Source organism: Camelus ferus, chromosome 1 (genome assembly GCF_009834535.1).
Source record: "Camelus ferus isolate YT-003-E chromosome 1, BCGSAC_Cfer_1.0, whole genome shotgun sequence".
Lineage (NCBI taxonomy): Eukaryota > Metazoa > Chordata > Mammalia > Artiodactyla > Camelidae > Camelus > Camelus ferus.
In genome coordinates this window covers 64112683-64127817 of record NC_045696.1, presented here as the reverse complement: position 1 = coordinate 64127817, position 15135 = coordinate 64112683, and the positions used below count along the sequence as shown (strand labels likewise).

The following is a 15135-nucleotide window of genomic DNA, read 5'->3' as shown; positions in this document are numbered from 1 at the left end:
ACAAGCTTGGTGTGTTTGGGAAAGCCAGTGTGACTCATCCTAAGATTTTCTCAATGCCTCCAAGGAGAGGTAATTTTGTTGATAAAGTTTAAAGGGTCATTTTAAGAAGCCTAATGGAAACCAAAGGGCAGACAAAGTTGTGCAGCAGCAATTTTCAAGTTTTTGTGTTTTTTTTTTTTTAAGCATAAAGAAGTAATCATGGCACGGACATAGAAAACGAACTATGGTTACTAAAGGGGAAATGGCAGGGAGGGATAAATTAGGGGGTGGGGATTAACAGACACACATTACTGTATATAAAATAAATAAACAGCAAGGACCTACTGTATAGCACAGAGAACTACATTCAATTTTATGTAATAACATATAATGGAAAAGAATCTGAAAAGAAATATATATCTATGTATATGTATAACTGAATCCCTTTGTTGTACACCAGAAACTAACATTGTAAATCAACTACACTTCAATAAAAAATAAAGTGATACAAATAACATATATTTTTAAAAAGTGAGTATGGTACAAAGCCAAGAGAAAATCCGTGTGACCCTAAAATGCTGTACAAAACAGGAGGTGAGCAAAGTTCAAGCGGAGATACGGGTTTCTGCTTCTGGAGGCTGAAGGCAAAAACCAGACCTTTATGTGATCTCGTGAAATAAGCTCACAGGGCTCTAGTTTTATGATTTTACTCTCTCAGCTGTGGGAGGTGACTTTTCCTGTGATTGATGGTTGGGTTCAAGAGAAATTCTAGGAAAGATAAAAGGTCTTTTTGGAGGAAAGCGTGATCGTGATGGCAACCCACCGGAAAGCTGCCTCACCTGCCTTCCCATGTGGTGGTGCCACAAACATTTCATCCTGCAGAAAACAATGTGGAAAACGGACACAGCAGGGAATTCACAGGCAGAGGTCCTGGGTCTGAATCCAGCTCTAGCTCCTCTTCTTATGAGCTGTGTGCCCTCGGACAAGTCACTCAGCCTTTGGAGGATCTGATACCTTGTGAAAAGGAGGATAGTAATCCTTGCCCTGACTTCCTCCTAAGATTGTTACGAGGCTTAAATGGAAGAATGAAGATGAAAGTATTCCTCAGACCATGGCACCCTGTGTACAAAGCTGGGGGTCACAGCCCCGCAGGGTTAGGAGTCCCTGGGACTTCGTAAAGCTGTTGCTTTATCTCGACATTATTGGCGGAGATCATGTCATTTTTTTAGCCAGAGTGAAAGACTTCACTGGAGAGAGAGAGAGAGACTGATTTTAGAACAACAGAATGATAGATTTTACTTGTCTCTTTTGTACAAAATAATTTATTATAGCATACACTACATACAAGGCTCTGAATAAATAATCACTTTTTCCAGGTGTCACATCTGTGTGTGTGTGTGTAATGCACACTTCTGCAAGCACATAAGGACACAGATGGAACAGGCGTATTTCCAGTCTCTATTTCCATCATCACATATTTAGTGAGGCGAGCCGGGAGTCCCGGTTCTTCTCTGCAGGTAAGAGCTGCATGCCTTGGAGTGAACATACAGGGGACCCTCTCAAATGATTTGGACCAGGTGGCTGTGTCCTTTTCTCCTCCAAGTCCTGGTCAGGAAAGATACTGGGCACAGGTAGTTCAGCCTTTGAGTTTGGAGCACTCTCGTGGGAGAGTGCTTCTTGTCCTCAAAAATTTCAAGCATCATTTTCTAAGAAAATACACACATCAGAAGTATCTCCCTGCTGTTAATTTGGCAGTCAGGACCCCTCACTGTGCACCTCTTTTCCAGGTTCCTGTTCCCATCAGAAGCCACCCTCCAAGGTACAGAGCAGTCAGGTCACACCATGGGACCTCCCCAGCCCCGCTTCCCACAGGCTCAGCCTCATGTTCCGTGTGGGCAGCAGTAGCCAAGGGTTCCCACAGCAGCCTGAGAATGACACACTGGGCGTATCAAGCCTGAAAGGAGCCCCGCAGGTAACTGAGTTTCATCCGATACTTGACCTCCTTTGCTAATTAGTCTTTGAATATCCACTGGAACCACCAACAGTCACAGAGCTCACACCTCGTGAGGTCGCCGGCTTCCTCCTCTGGCCGTGCTGACCTGAAGTGCTTCCCAGCCTGCTCTTCACCCACAGGTGGTGACACTCAGTCCAGGTCAGTGCTTTCGTCCTCAAGGTAATCTCTTCAAGTATTTGAATACAATTCTCCCGTGCCGTGAACGCCCATTTTCCCAAGCTGAACACTTCCTGCTCTTTCCCTTACTGCGTCTGAGATGTAGTTAGTCTCAAGAACCATCTTTAGAAGGAGTCCCTTTTGCAAAGATTCTAGGGCTGGTTGGCCAGTGAGGAACCAGAGTCCTCCATCCCTGTTCCTTACCAGCTGTGTCTGACTCTCTGAGGGTGGAATCACTTTGGGTCAAGACAAAAGCAACACTGAGTTTCAGAAAAACAAACAGACAAAGCCCTGTGGTTCAGGGTTTTGTTTTGTTCTGAACACACCTCCAGCCCCGGCCTGGCAGGCTTCCTGGCATTCATTTGAACAGAAGGCCCTGGTATGTGCAAAGGCTCGCCTCCTTGCACCTGGCAAATAAGAAATTCACTCTTTGTTTGACGGAGAGGTCATGCCATGCACCCTGCCCTGCTGGAGCTCAGTAATTAGGAGGTATTTGGAAGTAACAGAAGGTTCACTCAGAAGAGCTGTGTCTGTACTCTGGGTGTGCTCTCTTCTCCGTGCATCCCAGCTTTCTCACCTGCAAGGTGGGGATGGTAAGCCCTTCCTTGTCTGAGTCCTGGAAGAATATCACAATTCAGATGGCTAGAGGTGACAGCATTAGGTGAGGGGCTCCTCAAAGTATGACCGGAGCACCCTACTCTTGCTCATCAGTAGACTGTAGCTTGTCCCCGCCCACAATATTTGAAAAAAGGAAAAAAACTATCAGTTTTAGGAAGAGACATATAGAGCTGCCATCTCACCACTCAGGCTGACTTTGTAGAAGGAAACATTTCTTTCTGTACCAAGGAAGACAGAGTCTGCATTCTGTTTTAATGATTCTTCACACCCTATTTTAAAACCAGAAGCAACCAGGTAACTTTGCGGCTGAGAAACACCATGTCCCCAGAATTACCGGCCATGCTCAGGAGTTCAGCCGGGGAAGGGAAAGCTTCCAGATGCTTTTGGTAAGTAGCAAAGCCAGTCAGGGACTCACTCCATGCCCAGAACATGAAAAGTTTGCTTTAGCTTTCAAATACTATTTGTGGCTGGTTTTCTAGAATTCAGTGTTGCCTGCTGAGCTTCCAGAAACCTGGGTGCTGTCCATGTTGAATGAATCCAATATAACCAAATTGTAGTCGTGAGAAGATAAGGGAGATTTTTGTTTTCTGAAAACTAAAGCCTCAAACTTGAGAAATGTGTAGATTGCAGGAGGACATATGTTAATGGTAATGTGGAATGTTGATGCATGAGATTAACTTTTCTCAAAAATAACAGAGCAGAGGGGTGGAAATTCTGGGAGTTGTGCATGTGAGACGAGGGGTCCTAGAACACAGAAGTTCACAGGGTCAGGAGACAGAGTTTAGTGGGTGGTATTCGTGCTCTTTGATATGTGCTGCTTTCCTTTCTTTCCCAGGAATACAAACCAGACCAACTACACAACTGGTGGGGCCCGATGCAAAGCAAAAGTGCGGGGACCCTTACTCAAAAATCAAGAGTTTAAAGATGGCAACAGCAGAGTATTAAACCAAGTATAGGGGCCCTTTTGAGCAGGAGGCACTGTATGACTGCCAGATCACATGCCCATGAAGCCAGCCCTAGTAAAGACAGTACTTCCCAGCTCCTTTGCCAAATCCCTGGTTAATGGGGTGTGAGTGATGGAAGCGATATGGGCTACTTTGGGCTGAGGCAGTGAAGAACCCCCATCTTCCTCCCCCTCTCACGGCACACGAGGAGTCCTTGTATTGAGTTGGTGGAGCCATCAGGCTGGAGCCAGTCACCACTTCAAGGAGAGCTATTCTAAAGAGTCACCTGGACCAAGAAAGAAGCTCTCAAATGTTAAGGCACTGAGATCCCGGAGTTGCCTATTATTGCAGCACCCACTTAGCCTATCCTGACCAATACGCAGAAGTCCAGAAATAGAAGGAAACATCTCAGATCTGAAAAGCACCACAAAGAGAAGGAAACCAGGCAGTGAAGATCGGTATGATGGTTCTTGTGTGTTTGTTTTTCCATCAATGAAATAAGAATTCAAAAAATGATCTTTAACATGTTACAGTTCTATGCTATATACCCTCAACTCATTTAACAAATACGTTATCTAAGAAGAAAGATTACCTACGCTCCTCCTTCAGCCTCCCAATCTCTTGGCTCATTGCCATCCCTGGGACATTCTTGATTCACTGAACACCTCTAGTACTTTCAGAAGCCAAGAGAAAACACTCTCCGAGGGCAGTGTTCTGCTCCGTAGAAAGTATTTTACCAAAAAGATTTTAATTTGTCACCATGCTTGGGGAAGTTTTTAATTCCCAAAACTCCAGCTGAATGTTCTAAGAGTCTCATTGCTTAAAAATCACTGAAAACGGTCCCTTTAGTCATCGTTTCTATGCTATATAACCTTGGATATCACATTGCCTTCACAGCTGTTCCTCGTTGCTCTCAAACACCGGGTTGCTGTAAGACACACCCCTGCCACATTTGGGCATGTCAGAGTAGGAGGTCTGGTTTATCGGGGGCCAACTGGGGTCATCTGCCAGGGCTCTCTGCCATATCCGATACTGGCTTTTTGATTGATAGCCAAAACATCTTTTGATTATCATCCACAGGGCTCTATTTTCAATAATGGCCTCCTGAAAAAGAAAAGAGTTACTCTTTACAGTCAGAAACTAAGTCTTTCCAGAGTACAGCCTTCCGTAGACCCTCATGAGGCACCACTGCACTGGCTGCTTCAAGCCAGCTTGACAAAGAACTTGAGCCTCCGACAGATCCAAGGTGGTTTCAAGCAATAGATCATGGCCTCTCAAACTTTTTCACTTAAGAAACTCTTTGGGGAGAAGAGAGAGGTACATATTTTCAAGAATCCAGAAACATAGCTTGAAGTAGTCTGCCTCCAGGATGAAATTTCTTCTGAATCTCATATGTAAATTAAACTTAAAAGCATCCAAATTCTGCAGTCCACTCCTTACTACCTCCACATTTGGTGGGGGAAAGGGTATAGCTCAGTGGTAGTGTGCATGCCTAACATGCATGAGGTCCTGGGTTCGATCCCCAGTACCTCCATTAAAAACTAATGAATAAATAAATAAATAAACCTAATTACCCCCCGCAAAAGAAAAGAAACAAACTAGAAAAAAGGAAAAAAAATTATTAATGTAAATGACATTTAAAATTACTTACTACCAAATGGTACTATCCCTATAGAAAGATGTGCCACTTATATGATGTGGCTTGGGTGTACTCGAGCTGCACAGTCATGAACACAGGTGGATAAAATTGGAATGTGGGCCTCAGTCTTGGAATTGGGCAGATCGGGGTTTGAGTCCCAGCTCTGACACCTACTATGGGCAAATTAATTACCCCATCTGAGCCTTAGTGATTAGAAATAATAATTCCTTCCTCTTACATTTGTCCTAAAGGTTAAACACCTTCCCTCACAATGCAGGGCATGGCTTGGCATAGCTGCCTCCCTTTACCATTCTTCTGAACTATTCCTTTAACAAATGGCTGTGCGTTGTGGCCTTATTCACATAAGCCTTCAATCTTCACTTACAAATATTTCACTGCAATGTGTTTTTTTAAGATTACAAAAGTTATGTCTCTTTGGAAACATTTTGGACTGCCATTTATGTCATGAGTTAGACTGAGCCTCGAATAGAGCCCAAGTTATAACTTGTAAAACAGAGTGCATGAGAGGTTATCATGTTAATTTCATTTTTTTAAAAATCATATGTGGTCAGAGAGGTTGACCATCTTAGAAGTGATCAGGAAAGAAATGAAGAGGAAAACATGGGGAACCGAGCGTCCCGCAGGATTGGAACTGGTTCTGGTGTCTATCAGTGGTGTCTTTGCTAAACTGAGTTAATTCTGTAGGATTCTACAGGGAACTTTGCTAGAGATAATAGTTTCCTAAAATCCACCCCTCTTTGACATCTGAATCTGCTGCCCATGGAAATGACAGAGAACAACTAACCTGAATATTCCTCTAAAAACTGATCATCTGCTGACAGGCTGTTAAACGTCCACACAGCCATCTCATCTGCATCTTGCCAACCTCAGGGATCACCTTGCCAGACCTGTTACTCCACTTTCCCACAGCAAGATTATTTGTCCTTAATTAACAGAAGAACAATAGTTCTCCTTAGAGCTGGGATAAGGAGGATCATAGGTATCCAATGAAAGGTTTTAAAATCTAACTCACCTCCAGGAAATCTTAGCAGGATTTAGACAAAACAGATGAACATACACACAGAGAAAGATTTGAGTGCTCTATACCATGTCCTGAGCTTTTCTACAGTTCTAGAAGTAGGATGATCTGTATTGCTTTGTTGCCCTACAAGGAAACCACTGAGCGATGATCTGCCCTGTCACTCTACATTGTACATTAAATGCAGAACTAGAAACAAAAAGGAATGCCTTGATGAGATACCACTTCTTAAAATAAACAAACGAAAACTTCATTATACAAGCTCTTCTGATTGGCTGTTCAAGTAATTCATACGTATATGAATAAACACATAAGTAATAAAAAGAGAGGGGTTAAAGCTATCCACGTTAGCTCCCCTGCCTGTTAGCAGGAGGTTAGATTATGAGACTCAGCAAAGTAAGGATAAGGTCTCACTCAAACCTGTTTCATGAGTATCAAACTACCCTCTCCGTCTGCTGGGGGTGGGCAGGCTCACTTCTTACATTTAACAATTGAATAAGCCTTTACCCAGCTCCTATGAGAATAAAGCAGGGTTTCAGGTGCTATGGCTACCGAGACGACTTTTTGCCACCACAGTTTAATGGCAAGTGAAGAAATTTATACCCAAATAATGATAATGCTTGTCCTCTTTCTCCCTGTAGATTGTGATTGTGAGCTCTACCCCTCTGCCATTCTCCCTTTCACATCATGCCCTAGGACATAGCACATGTTCGACAAGTGCTTGTGGAAAAAGTGAATGAGAAAATGATTGAGAGATACAAAGTAAGGAATGGTAAGTACCACAAGAGATAATATAAAAATGATAGCTGATATTTACTAAGCACTGTGCTTTTCACTGTTCACATTTCATGGTCGCAGTAACCCTATGAGATAAGGTACCATTATTATCATCATTTTACAGATGAGGAAACAGAGATGCAGAGAAGTGTAGTAACTTTAACCAAAGTCAGATAGCAGGAAAGGGTGGAGCCAGGACTCACACCCAGGTAGACTACTCCCCAGTGTATACTCTTAACTGCAAATATACTGACAGTAGAATGGCTTCCTGCTGGGGGATTACGGCAGACTTTGCTGCTTGATTACCCTACAGCCCATTCCTCTCAGCTTTTCCCTGCCCACCTAAAAAGAAAACAAAAAAATCATAAACAGTCTGAGCCAATCTGTCTAACTTTTTGGCATAGATCCACTTCCCCAGAATACTTTTCTTCTAAAGATGAAGATGAGATAAAGTCCTCAGCAATGAGACATAAGAGGAAACCTGTTGGTGGGCTGTGAGACATTTTTCTGCTGTCTGATAAAAAGTTTATACTTGAGGGGAAAAAGCTTGCTGGTGCCTCATCTTCCATATTTTTTCCTGCACTGAAAACAGAATGCCCAGAATGGGAAAACAGAATGGGAGCTAGCTGGGTACCATAAGCAACAACCACCAACACAAAAGGTCAGCCTCTAAGGATGGTGACACAGAAGAATGGTGGAAGAACGTGGATCCCCAAGGATGCCACAGAGTCACTAAACTAGACCTGAAGCCACTCACCTCCAATCTTCTCGTTAAGTGAGTCAATAAATACCTTTATTGTTTAAGCCACTGTTAACTGAACTTAGTTACTTGCCTAACTGATTCAGGCATCAGGAAAAATTCATGAACAGGATAATGCCACAGCTGTGCCATAGAGGGTGGAATGGCATTTCAGTATGCAGAAATGGAGAAAGATGTTCTAGACAGGAAATGATGTGACTGTGGACAGCGACAAGATATGTACATAAGGTTATCCCATAAAGGACGAGGATCATCTCCCTGCAACTCCATAAAGGACTCCCATGGTGATGCTCTATTATTAATTTGGTTTCTTTGGAGAGCATATGGTTTAGCATAGAACTTCTCAGTGTGGTCCCGGAGTCAGCTGCTTCAGAATCACCAGGTAACATATTAGAAACAAAAGCTTGTGTCAACTACAGACCTACTGAATCAGAAATGCTGGGGCAGGGCTGGACAATCTGTGTTTTAACAAGCCCTCCAGGGGTTCTGATACCCACTGTGGTTTGAGAAGCCCTTAGAAGTGAGATGCTCCTTATCCTAATTCTGTCCTGTTCTGCCACCAGCTCCTGTGCAACCTTTACCCTGCTTAGTAAGGAAGGTTCCTTGAGCTTCTGCCCATAAAATACCGCAGGGAAGTCAGCCTCCAGGAGCTCTCAGCTCCCCATGAGTCGCCCCTCACTGGAACAAGCCTAGGCTTGTAGCTGAGAGCAGGAACAGGGACAGGTGCAGTCTTCTAGTTCATCTCTCCCACGAAACGGATGCCTTTTCTGGGACACCCCGCCCCCAAGAGTGGGCTTAAAGAAATGGAGATTGTATCTAACAGCACTGAAGGAGGAGAGAGTGAACCACGCAGCGAGGGAAAGGAGAAATACAAGTTCGTTTTACTGAGGAAATGGAGCATAAAGAATAAACGTCGGGAAAAGCACACTATGAATCTCATTTCCCATCTGTAAAGTGAAAATGATACAAGTTGTTAAGTGAAAGAAGCCACACACAAACGGCCATCTACTGTATGATCCCCTTTATATGGAATGCCCAGAATAGGCAAATCCACAGGGACAGAAAATAGATTAGTGGTTGCTATGGGGTGAAGGAGGAAGAAAGGGAAATAAGGAGCAACTGCTAATGGGTACAGGGTTTCTTTCAGGGAGATGAGAATGTTCTGGAATTAGTGGTGGTGGTTGCACACTCAGCAAACATACTAAAAATGACTGAATTGGATACTTGCAAAAGGTGAATTTTATAGTATGCAAATCACACCTCAATTTCAAAAAAATAAATTGAGTTGAGTCTTTATTTGTGAATTACAGAAAAAAATAGGACCTTGTTCCATTCTCCCCAGCTCCACTTCACAGATAAGAAAACTAATGCCTTGCTTGGAATTCATCAGACAGAAACATCGTTGCTCATGTTGCCAAGGAAGGGAGCACCTTGCACTGTTGATCCTCCTCAGCTAAACCTCTTCCTTCTCCAGACTCCCAAAGAACGGCTCCACCGCCCCAACCAGTGTGTTCAGCAAACTGAGGACACTTACCTCCACAATAAGGGACACAATGAAATTGGAGCTGAGCATAATGATGATGTAGACCCTCCACAGGGCAGGCGTGCAGAGCAGCTGGTGGGAAACGGAGAAGCACAGTCAGTCTGAAGACACAGATGATGCTGCAAAAATGTTCATGCATTCACGATGTGCATTTTCATAGGTTATAAATTACTGGTGTAATAGACACATCATGTATGTGTAGGTATGTGTTACCTTGAGACACAGATACATACTTCATACATGTAAGTTTTCTATGCATGACTGCACAGAAAATGTGGAAGGATTACATTCAATGCTTGCGATGATTTGGGGACTCTGTAGCTTTCTTTTATCTTCCTTTCTTTCTTTTTCCTTCGTAACTTCAAAATTTTCTAAAATAATTTGGTCACTTTGCAATAAAAAAAAAGTAAAAGTGGCTTTTTGTTTGCTTGCCTTGTTTTCTTATGAGGGAATACAGGACTGTGGCTCTCTCCCCAGGAAGCTCTGAGGGTACACGTGTCAAACCTCCACACTGGGCAGCATTGCCCTCTTCCCTCTGGTGCCACATCTCCCTTCAGCTGAACCCTGCTTTTGAGCCCTGGGTCAGGGCTTAACCCCCAGGGCTGTGCATACAGCTGCCCAAGCTGTGCCATCGTAAGGGCACTTGCCAGTGGAGCAATCAGGGCTGAATTCAGCTGTCACGACCTGTCTCTTTCCCCACTTTCTCTGTATCTTCCCTGATCCCTCCCCAGGCATGTGATATATATGATATACATGTATAATTCAATGGATGAATGAGTGAAACGAAGCCAGGAGCACTTTTTTTGTACCTGGCACTGCCTCATGTATTGCCTTATACATCAGTGGGAGTAAAAACTGTTACAACTCTATGCTGGGAGGATCAACCAAAGGGCTGAAACTCCAAAGGCTATGCTCAGACTCTACCACCACATTCACCTTAAGGCCACACTTCCCCTGGGCCCCTCATAGCTAATAACCGAGGAAAGCAGGGCTTCTAATCACACACATTCTTGTGGAACACTAGACACCTCTGATGGGCAACTTTGGCCTTGACTTCCTTGGACTTGCGTGGCAGTCCGAAGCTGCTCACGCAGTCCTCCTTCTTGCCCTCTGTCCTTCACGAGGGTCAGACCCACTTCCTAATGTGGTGCCCTCCCCACCTCCTCTGGCCTCCTAACCTTTTCCCCCCATAGATAATTCCTCCAATACCTGTCTTACACCTCACAACAACATCTCCATCTCAAAAGACTTGGACAAATGTAATAGTTTCCTACTATTTGGGTAAAAATGTGGCAGAAAATACATATAAGGAATATATTCATACATAAGTATAATGTATCTCTAAAAGTGTGTAAAATAAATTGGGGTTATCAGTTGTCTCTAGAGAGGGGAACTTGGAGTTGGGGAACAAGGATGGGAGGGAGGTTCTCACAACATAACTTCTCTAACTTTAGAATTTAAAATCATGTGAACGTTTTCTCTATTTGAAAAAATTCATGCATTTTTTAAGTGAGCAATAACTAGGCTGCAAAGTAGCATGATCCCATTTAAAATAACTAGACGTCATAAATCAAAGGAACATTTATAATACATGAATTTTCAAACATCAAAGGTTATAGTCAATAATGTTATCATTTTCCTTGCCTGCATATTTACATGTTCTAAATGCACTCATAATTTTATGTAATAATAAGAAAAATAACTATTTTTAAGGTAAGCAATAAGTCTTTGCAGAATCTTTTGAAGTCATGCTGACAATGACTCCACACATCAGTTCCCTCCACACCAAATATGTTCCTTATTTTGTTATAACAGAGGACCCAGCTCTCCTGTAGGAGTCTTCTCTATTAAAGAGTGTAACTAAATCCAACATGTCTTAACCTTAACTTTGGCAGGACTAAGAAGTTTTAATTCATTTAGAAGACTAGTGGGCAAAGATTCTTTTTATCTCCATGAGTACTTAATCTAATTCACGAATACAACTACACTGTTAATCACAGCAATACAATTACAAAAATGAAAAACTGAATGTAGATATCAGTTTGGATGTCAAACTTCACCATGGGTTTGTGAAGGTGCTGCTGGTTTGGAATGCACTATGTAGTCCAAATGCTTGTCTACATTTAGGAAGCTGATGTGCAATGATGAGTCAGTCACTGTCTTTATGTGCCGTTCACTATGACAGGCACTGGTAATATAAGAAGGAATAAGACAGGATCTTGGCCTTCATGTGAAACTTATCTTTGAGATGGAGAAGCAGACAGGCAACTTCACAAAGAACTAAGAGCTCAGTTTTTCTATCATCCCTTCTGTACTTCATTTATTGGTCTAAAGGGTAGTTAGCAATGATTAAATCAAATTTAAAAGAACAGATTAGAGGAATTAAAATATGTATATTTCCCCTTGCTTGAATATGTAAAATTTCTGTCTCTTACAGAGTTTCAAAGTTGTCTTAAAATTAGAAAATTTAAGGGAGTTTATGAGTTTCAAAATATGAATCTTTTAAAGTAAGTTCCATAGACATTATGTACATACAGAAAAGCATGTTTTTAAAGAGTTAAAAAAAAAAAGTAAATACAGATTTGAGAACTAACCCCAAAAGTGTTATAGGCAAAACTGTTTTAAACAGCTTCAAAACAAAACCATTTAGAGGAAAATTCTGTCACATTTGGAAGAGAAGATGTATAAATAGAATTTCCAATCTTACAGGGATCTTTGAAAAGAAAAATGTTCAATGTATTTGAAATACTTAGTCAAGATTGGACAGAATTTTATTTCCTGATCAGCTTAAATAAAAAAGTATGAATAAACTCAGCATTCTTTTTAACCTTATCATCTCAAAAGAGTAATTGGTGTCAAGAATTCATGTCAACTGTAATTGTGACTTGCTTTTTGAAGTCAGGATGTTATATAACTACAAAATCTCATCATATCCCAGAAATAAAACTTACATCCAAACGCCTATATAAGTCTGGAAAATCAGCAAATAGAATGAATAGACACACACCCAGCTGTATGGCCAGTACAAGGACAAATATATCTGAGGAAATAAGAACACAAACTATCATTTAGATAAATCTGAGTACAGAGTGTTACACTTATTGATAGACATATTTTAGATTAACACTGATTAAATTTACTTGATTTCTACACCTAACACAGCATAAAGGATGAAGAGTACTCATTTCTATGCAATGGGTCTCACCTCTGCAATGTCTATGCCTGTCCTTGAGGTAAGTGGAAATTTTGACATGCATGTTATATGTTTCAATTAATAAAAATGGGAACTATATATAGGGTAACATTGGCAAAATACATTTTCAATAAATGCCTTGGAGATAGCCAAATATCTGGGTCTCCTTCATGCAAATCATCTGCCTCAAATCCTTCTCTGGAAAAAAGAAGGGCTGAAATTAAACAAATGTTTAAATTGCAATTGTGTGAAGGTCACATTCGACTGCTTCGTCATCTGAAGAAGAGTAAAATAACTTTCTCCAAACAGATTTTTATGATGATATTAATTCTTCAACTTTTTCTTCTAAATTTTCCCAATTAGAGGAATGGCGATGCTATATAAATAAAAGTCTCAAAGGCTAACCAGGTCACCCACTTCTCCTAACACACACCTCCACCCCCAGCCCAGAGTGTAACGAGGTGACAGGTACTTTGGCCAAGAGCCTCAATAATCTTCTATAGTCAGGTTCCTCCAGGCTGGAATCACTCCCAGAACTGCCAACCACACAATGCCATCCTGACCATCTTATACACGGCAGGAGACACTTCCAACTGAGTACTGTGACCCTTCTCCCAACTTCCTCCAAGATGAATTCTGACAAGTACTGACAAAGTGGAGAAATGTGTCTTCCTCATCTGGAGTGATCCCATGAGAAGACACCTAAATTTCGAGTGAAGGAAAAAGGTGGATTAAGAAGCCCTAGTATTAATGCAGCTTTGAAGGAGGTAGAAAGGGACCAGAAATGAGACTGCATATATTTTTTTTTTTTTACAGAGCCCTGGAGTGGAAGTCAGGAGACCCTAGATGCACCAAGTCTGAAAGTGCTCCTTGAGTGACCCAGGCTTGTCCTCCTCTCTGATGACATCTCACCTCTGATCTGGTATAGTCCTACTCACAGTTTCTGTAGGTGGGCTGCCTGAATGGTTTTCCTTTAGAGAAGACAAGAGCCACAATGATGCAATTGATTGTTCCCAAGAACCATATAGTAGTATTCTCAAAACTTGGGAAGTCACCGTTACTTCCATTCTTTTCTAGAGCAGTTGGAGAAACGGTTAACTTTGAGATGGTTTCATTTCGCATCGTGCAGGCACTAAAAAGGAAACCAAAGAAACTGATGAAGAAGGGAGATGGCAAGTCCTTATGAAGCATTTGTATCCACACAACTGCATGTCCTCAATGCTTTTATAATTGCCTATACTTTGAGAAAGAATATACTGAAGAAATAAACCAGCATGTATAGAGCTATATTTTGGGTAGATAGACAGATGATGATGATGATAGAAGATAGAAGATAGATAGATAGATTGATAGACAGATAGATAGATAACAAATTCAGCTAAGTTATATATTCAATAAATTGGGCACCGATCATGTGTTAAGGCTATTTGCGAGAAAAAGACAGTAAGTAAGTCATGATTATTCCTTCTGTTTGCTTAAGATCTCTGAACATTTACAAGCAGAATGACCATATAATTTTATCATCCAACAGGCACAGATGTGAATGTGAAAGGGAAAAATTAATCATTTCATTGGGATATCAGACTTAGACTAGGGCTGCCTAGCCGGACTATAATGCATGGTCACCCTAGATATAAAAGATGGACATGGTTTATTATCATACAAGATGAGCAAAGACACGTGTCAATGAATGACACCACAAACTGTGCTACAGAGAAGAGAAGATGACTGGAAAATTGCCAAGGGCCTTAAGGAAGCCAAAGCTTTTGGCAGAATGAAGATCCATTTGCCTCTCATCATATGGGCCGCACAATGTTCGACAGAAATTAGAATGTGAGAAGCTGGAAACGAGGCTGTGATCATACCTGTGCATCTCCATGGAATACCAAGGCTGCCTCTGTACCAGAATGAAGCCCACAATGTGCATGGCCAGGCTGAGAAGAATGTTGAAAATCACAGAGAGTAGCAGAGGTGGGGAGATCAGCCGTCCTGCAGGTCTGAAAGGCACCAGCTTGGGATAGGCACCATTCAAATTCACTAGAAAATAAATTCAAACTTTTATATATGAGAACAGGAAAATGTTGTATTCTTCACCAGAAGAAGTGGTGTAACTTCTTGGACCCACATATATTTAGAAAATTGGTAAATTGAAATACATCACAAAGCGAGGGAACACAGCAATGAATGAATTCAAACTCAAGCCATATGAGGAACTCTTAAGAGAGCAGACATAGAACAACCAGAAGATGCCTTTCCCCCTATTAAATAGAGAAAGACTATTAAATTACAGATGAAATGAACACTCTCATACATTGCCTGTGGAAACATAAATTGACACAAAAATACCTTCTGCAGGGCAATTAAGCAATAAATAGGAAGAGACTAAAAAATGTTCATAACTTTTGACACATTTATTCCACTTTCAGAAATTTCTCCTAAGCTAAAAAATCAGATTTAGAAAGATGTTCATCAC

At 41.6% G+C, this 15135-nt stretch overlaps 1 protein-coding gene and 1 non-coding gene across 3 annotated transcripts in view; one reads left to right on the top strand and one right to left on the bottom strand.

The window, feature by feature from the left end:
- Window positions 1-511: 511 nt before the first annotated feature.
- ATP13A4 (ATPase 13A4) overlaps window positions 512-15135 on the bottom strand; it is a 157767-nt gene continuing 143143 nt past the window's right edge. Inside the window, exons 21-25 of one of the 2 annotated variants that reach the window (XM_032481954.1) lie at window positions 14528-14699; window positions 13601-13794; window positions 12421-12509; window positions 9461-9541; window positions 512-1226 (exon numbers count right to left, since the gene is read on the bottom strand). In XM_032481954.1, coding sequence (XP_032337845.1) covers window positions 1224-1226; window positions 9461-9541; window positions 12421-12509; window positions 13601-13794; window positions 14528-14699 — 539 coding nt within the window. In that variant the 3' untranslated portion in view covers window positions 512-1223. Of the gene's footprint in view, window positions 1227-1281; window positions 4816-9460; window positions 9542-12420; window positions 12510-13600; window positions 13795-14527; window positions 14700-15135 lie in introns of those variants that run through there. The other variant, XM_032481961.1, reaches the window with a different exon arrangement.
- Window positions 5174-5245, top strand: TRNAV-AAC. The gene has a single exon. It is a non-coding gene; the product is annotated as a tRNA-Val (tRNA).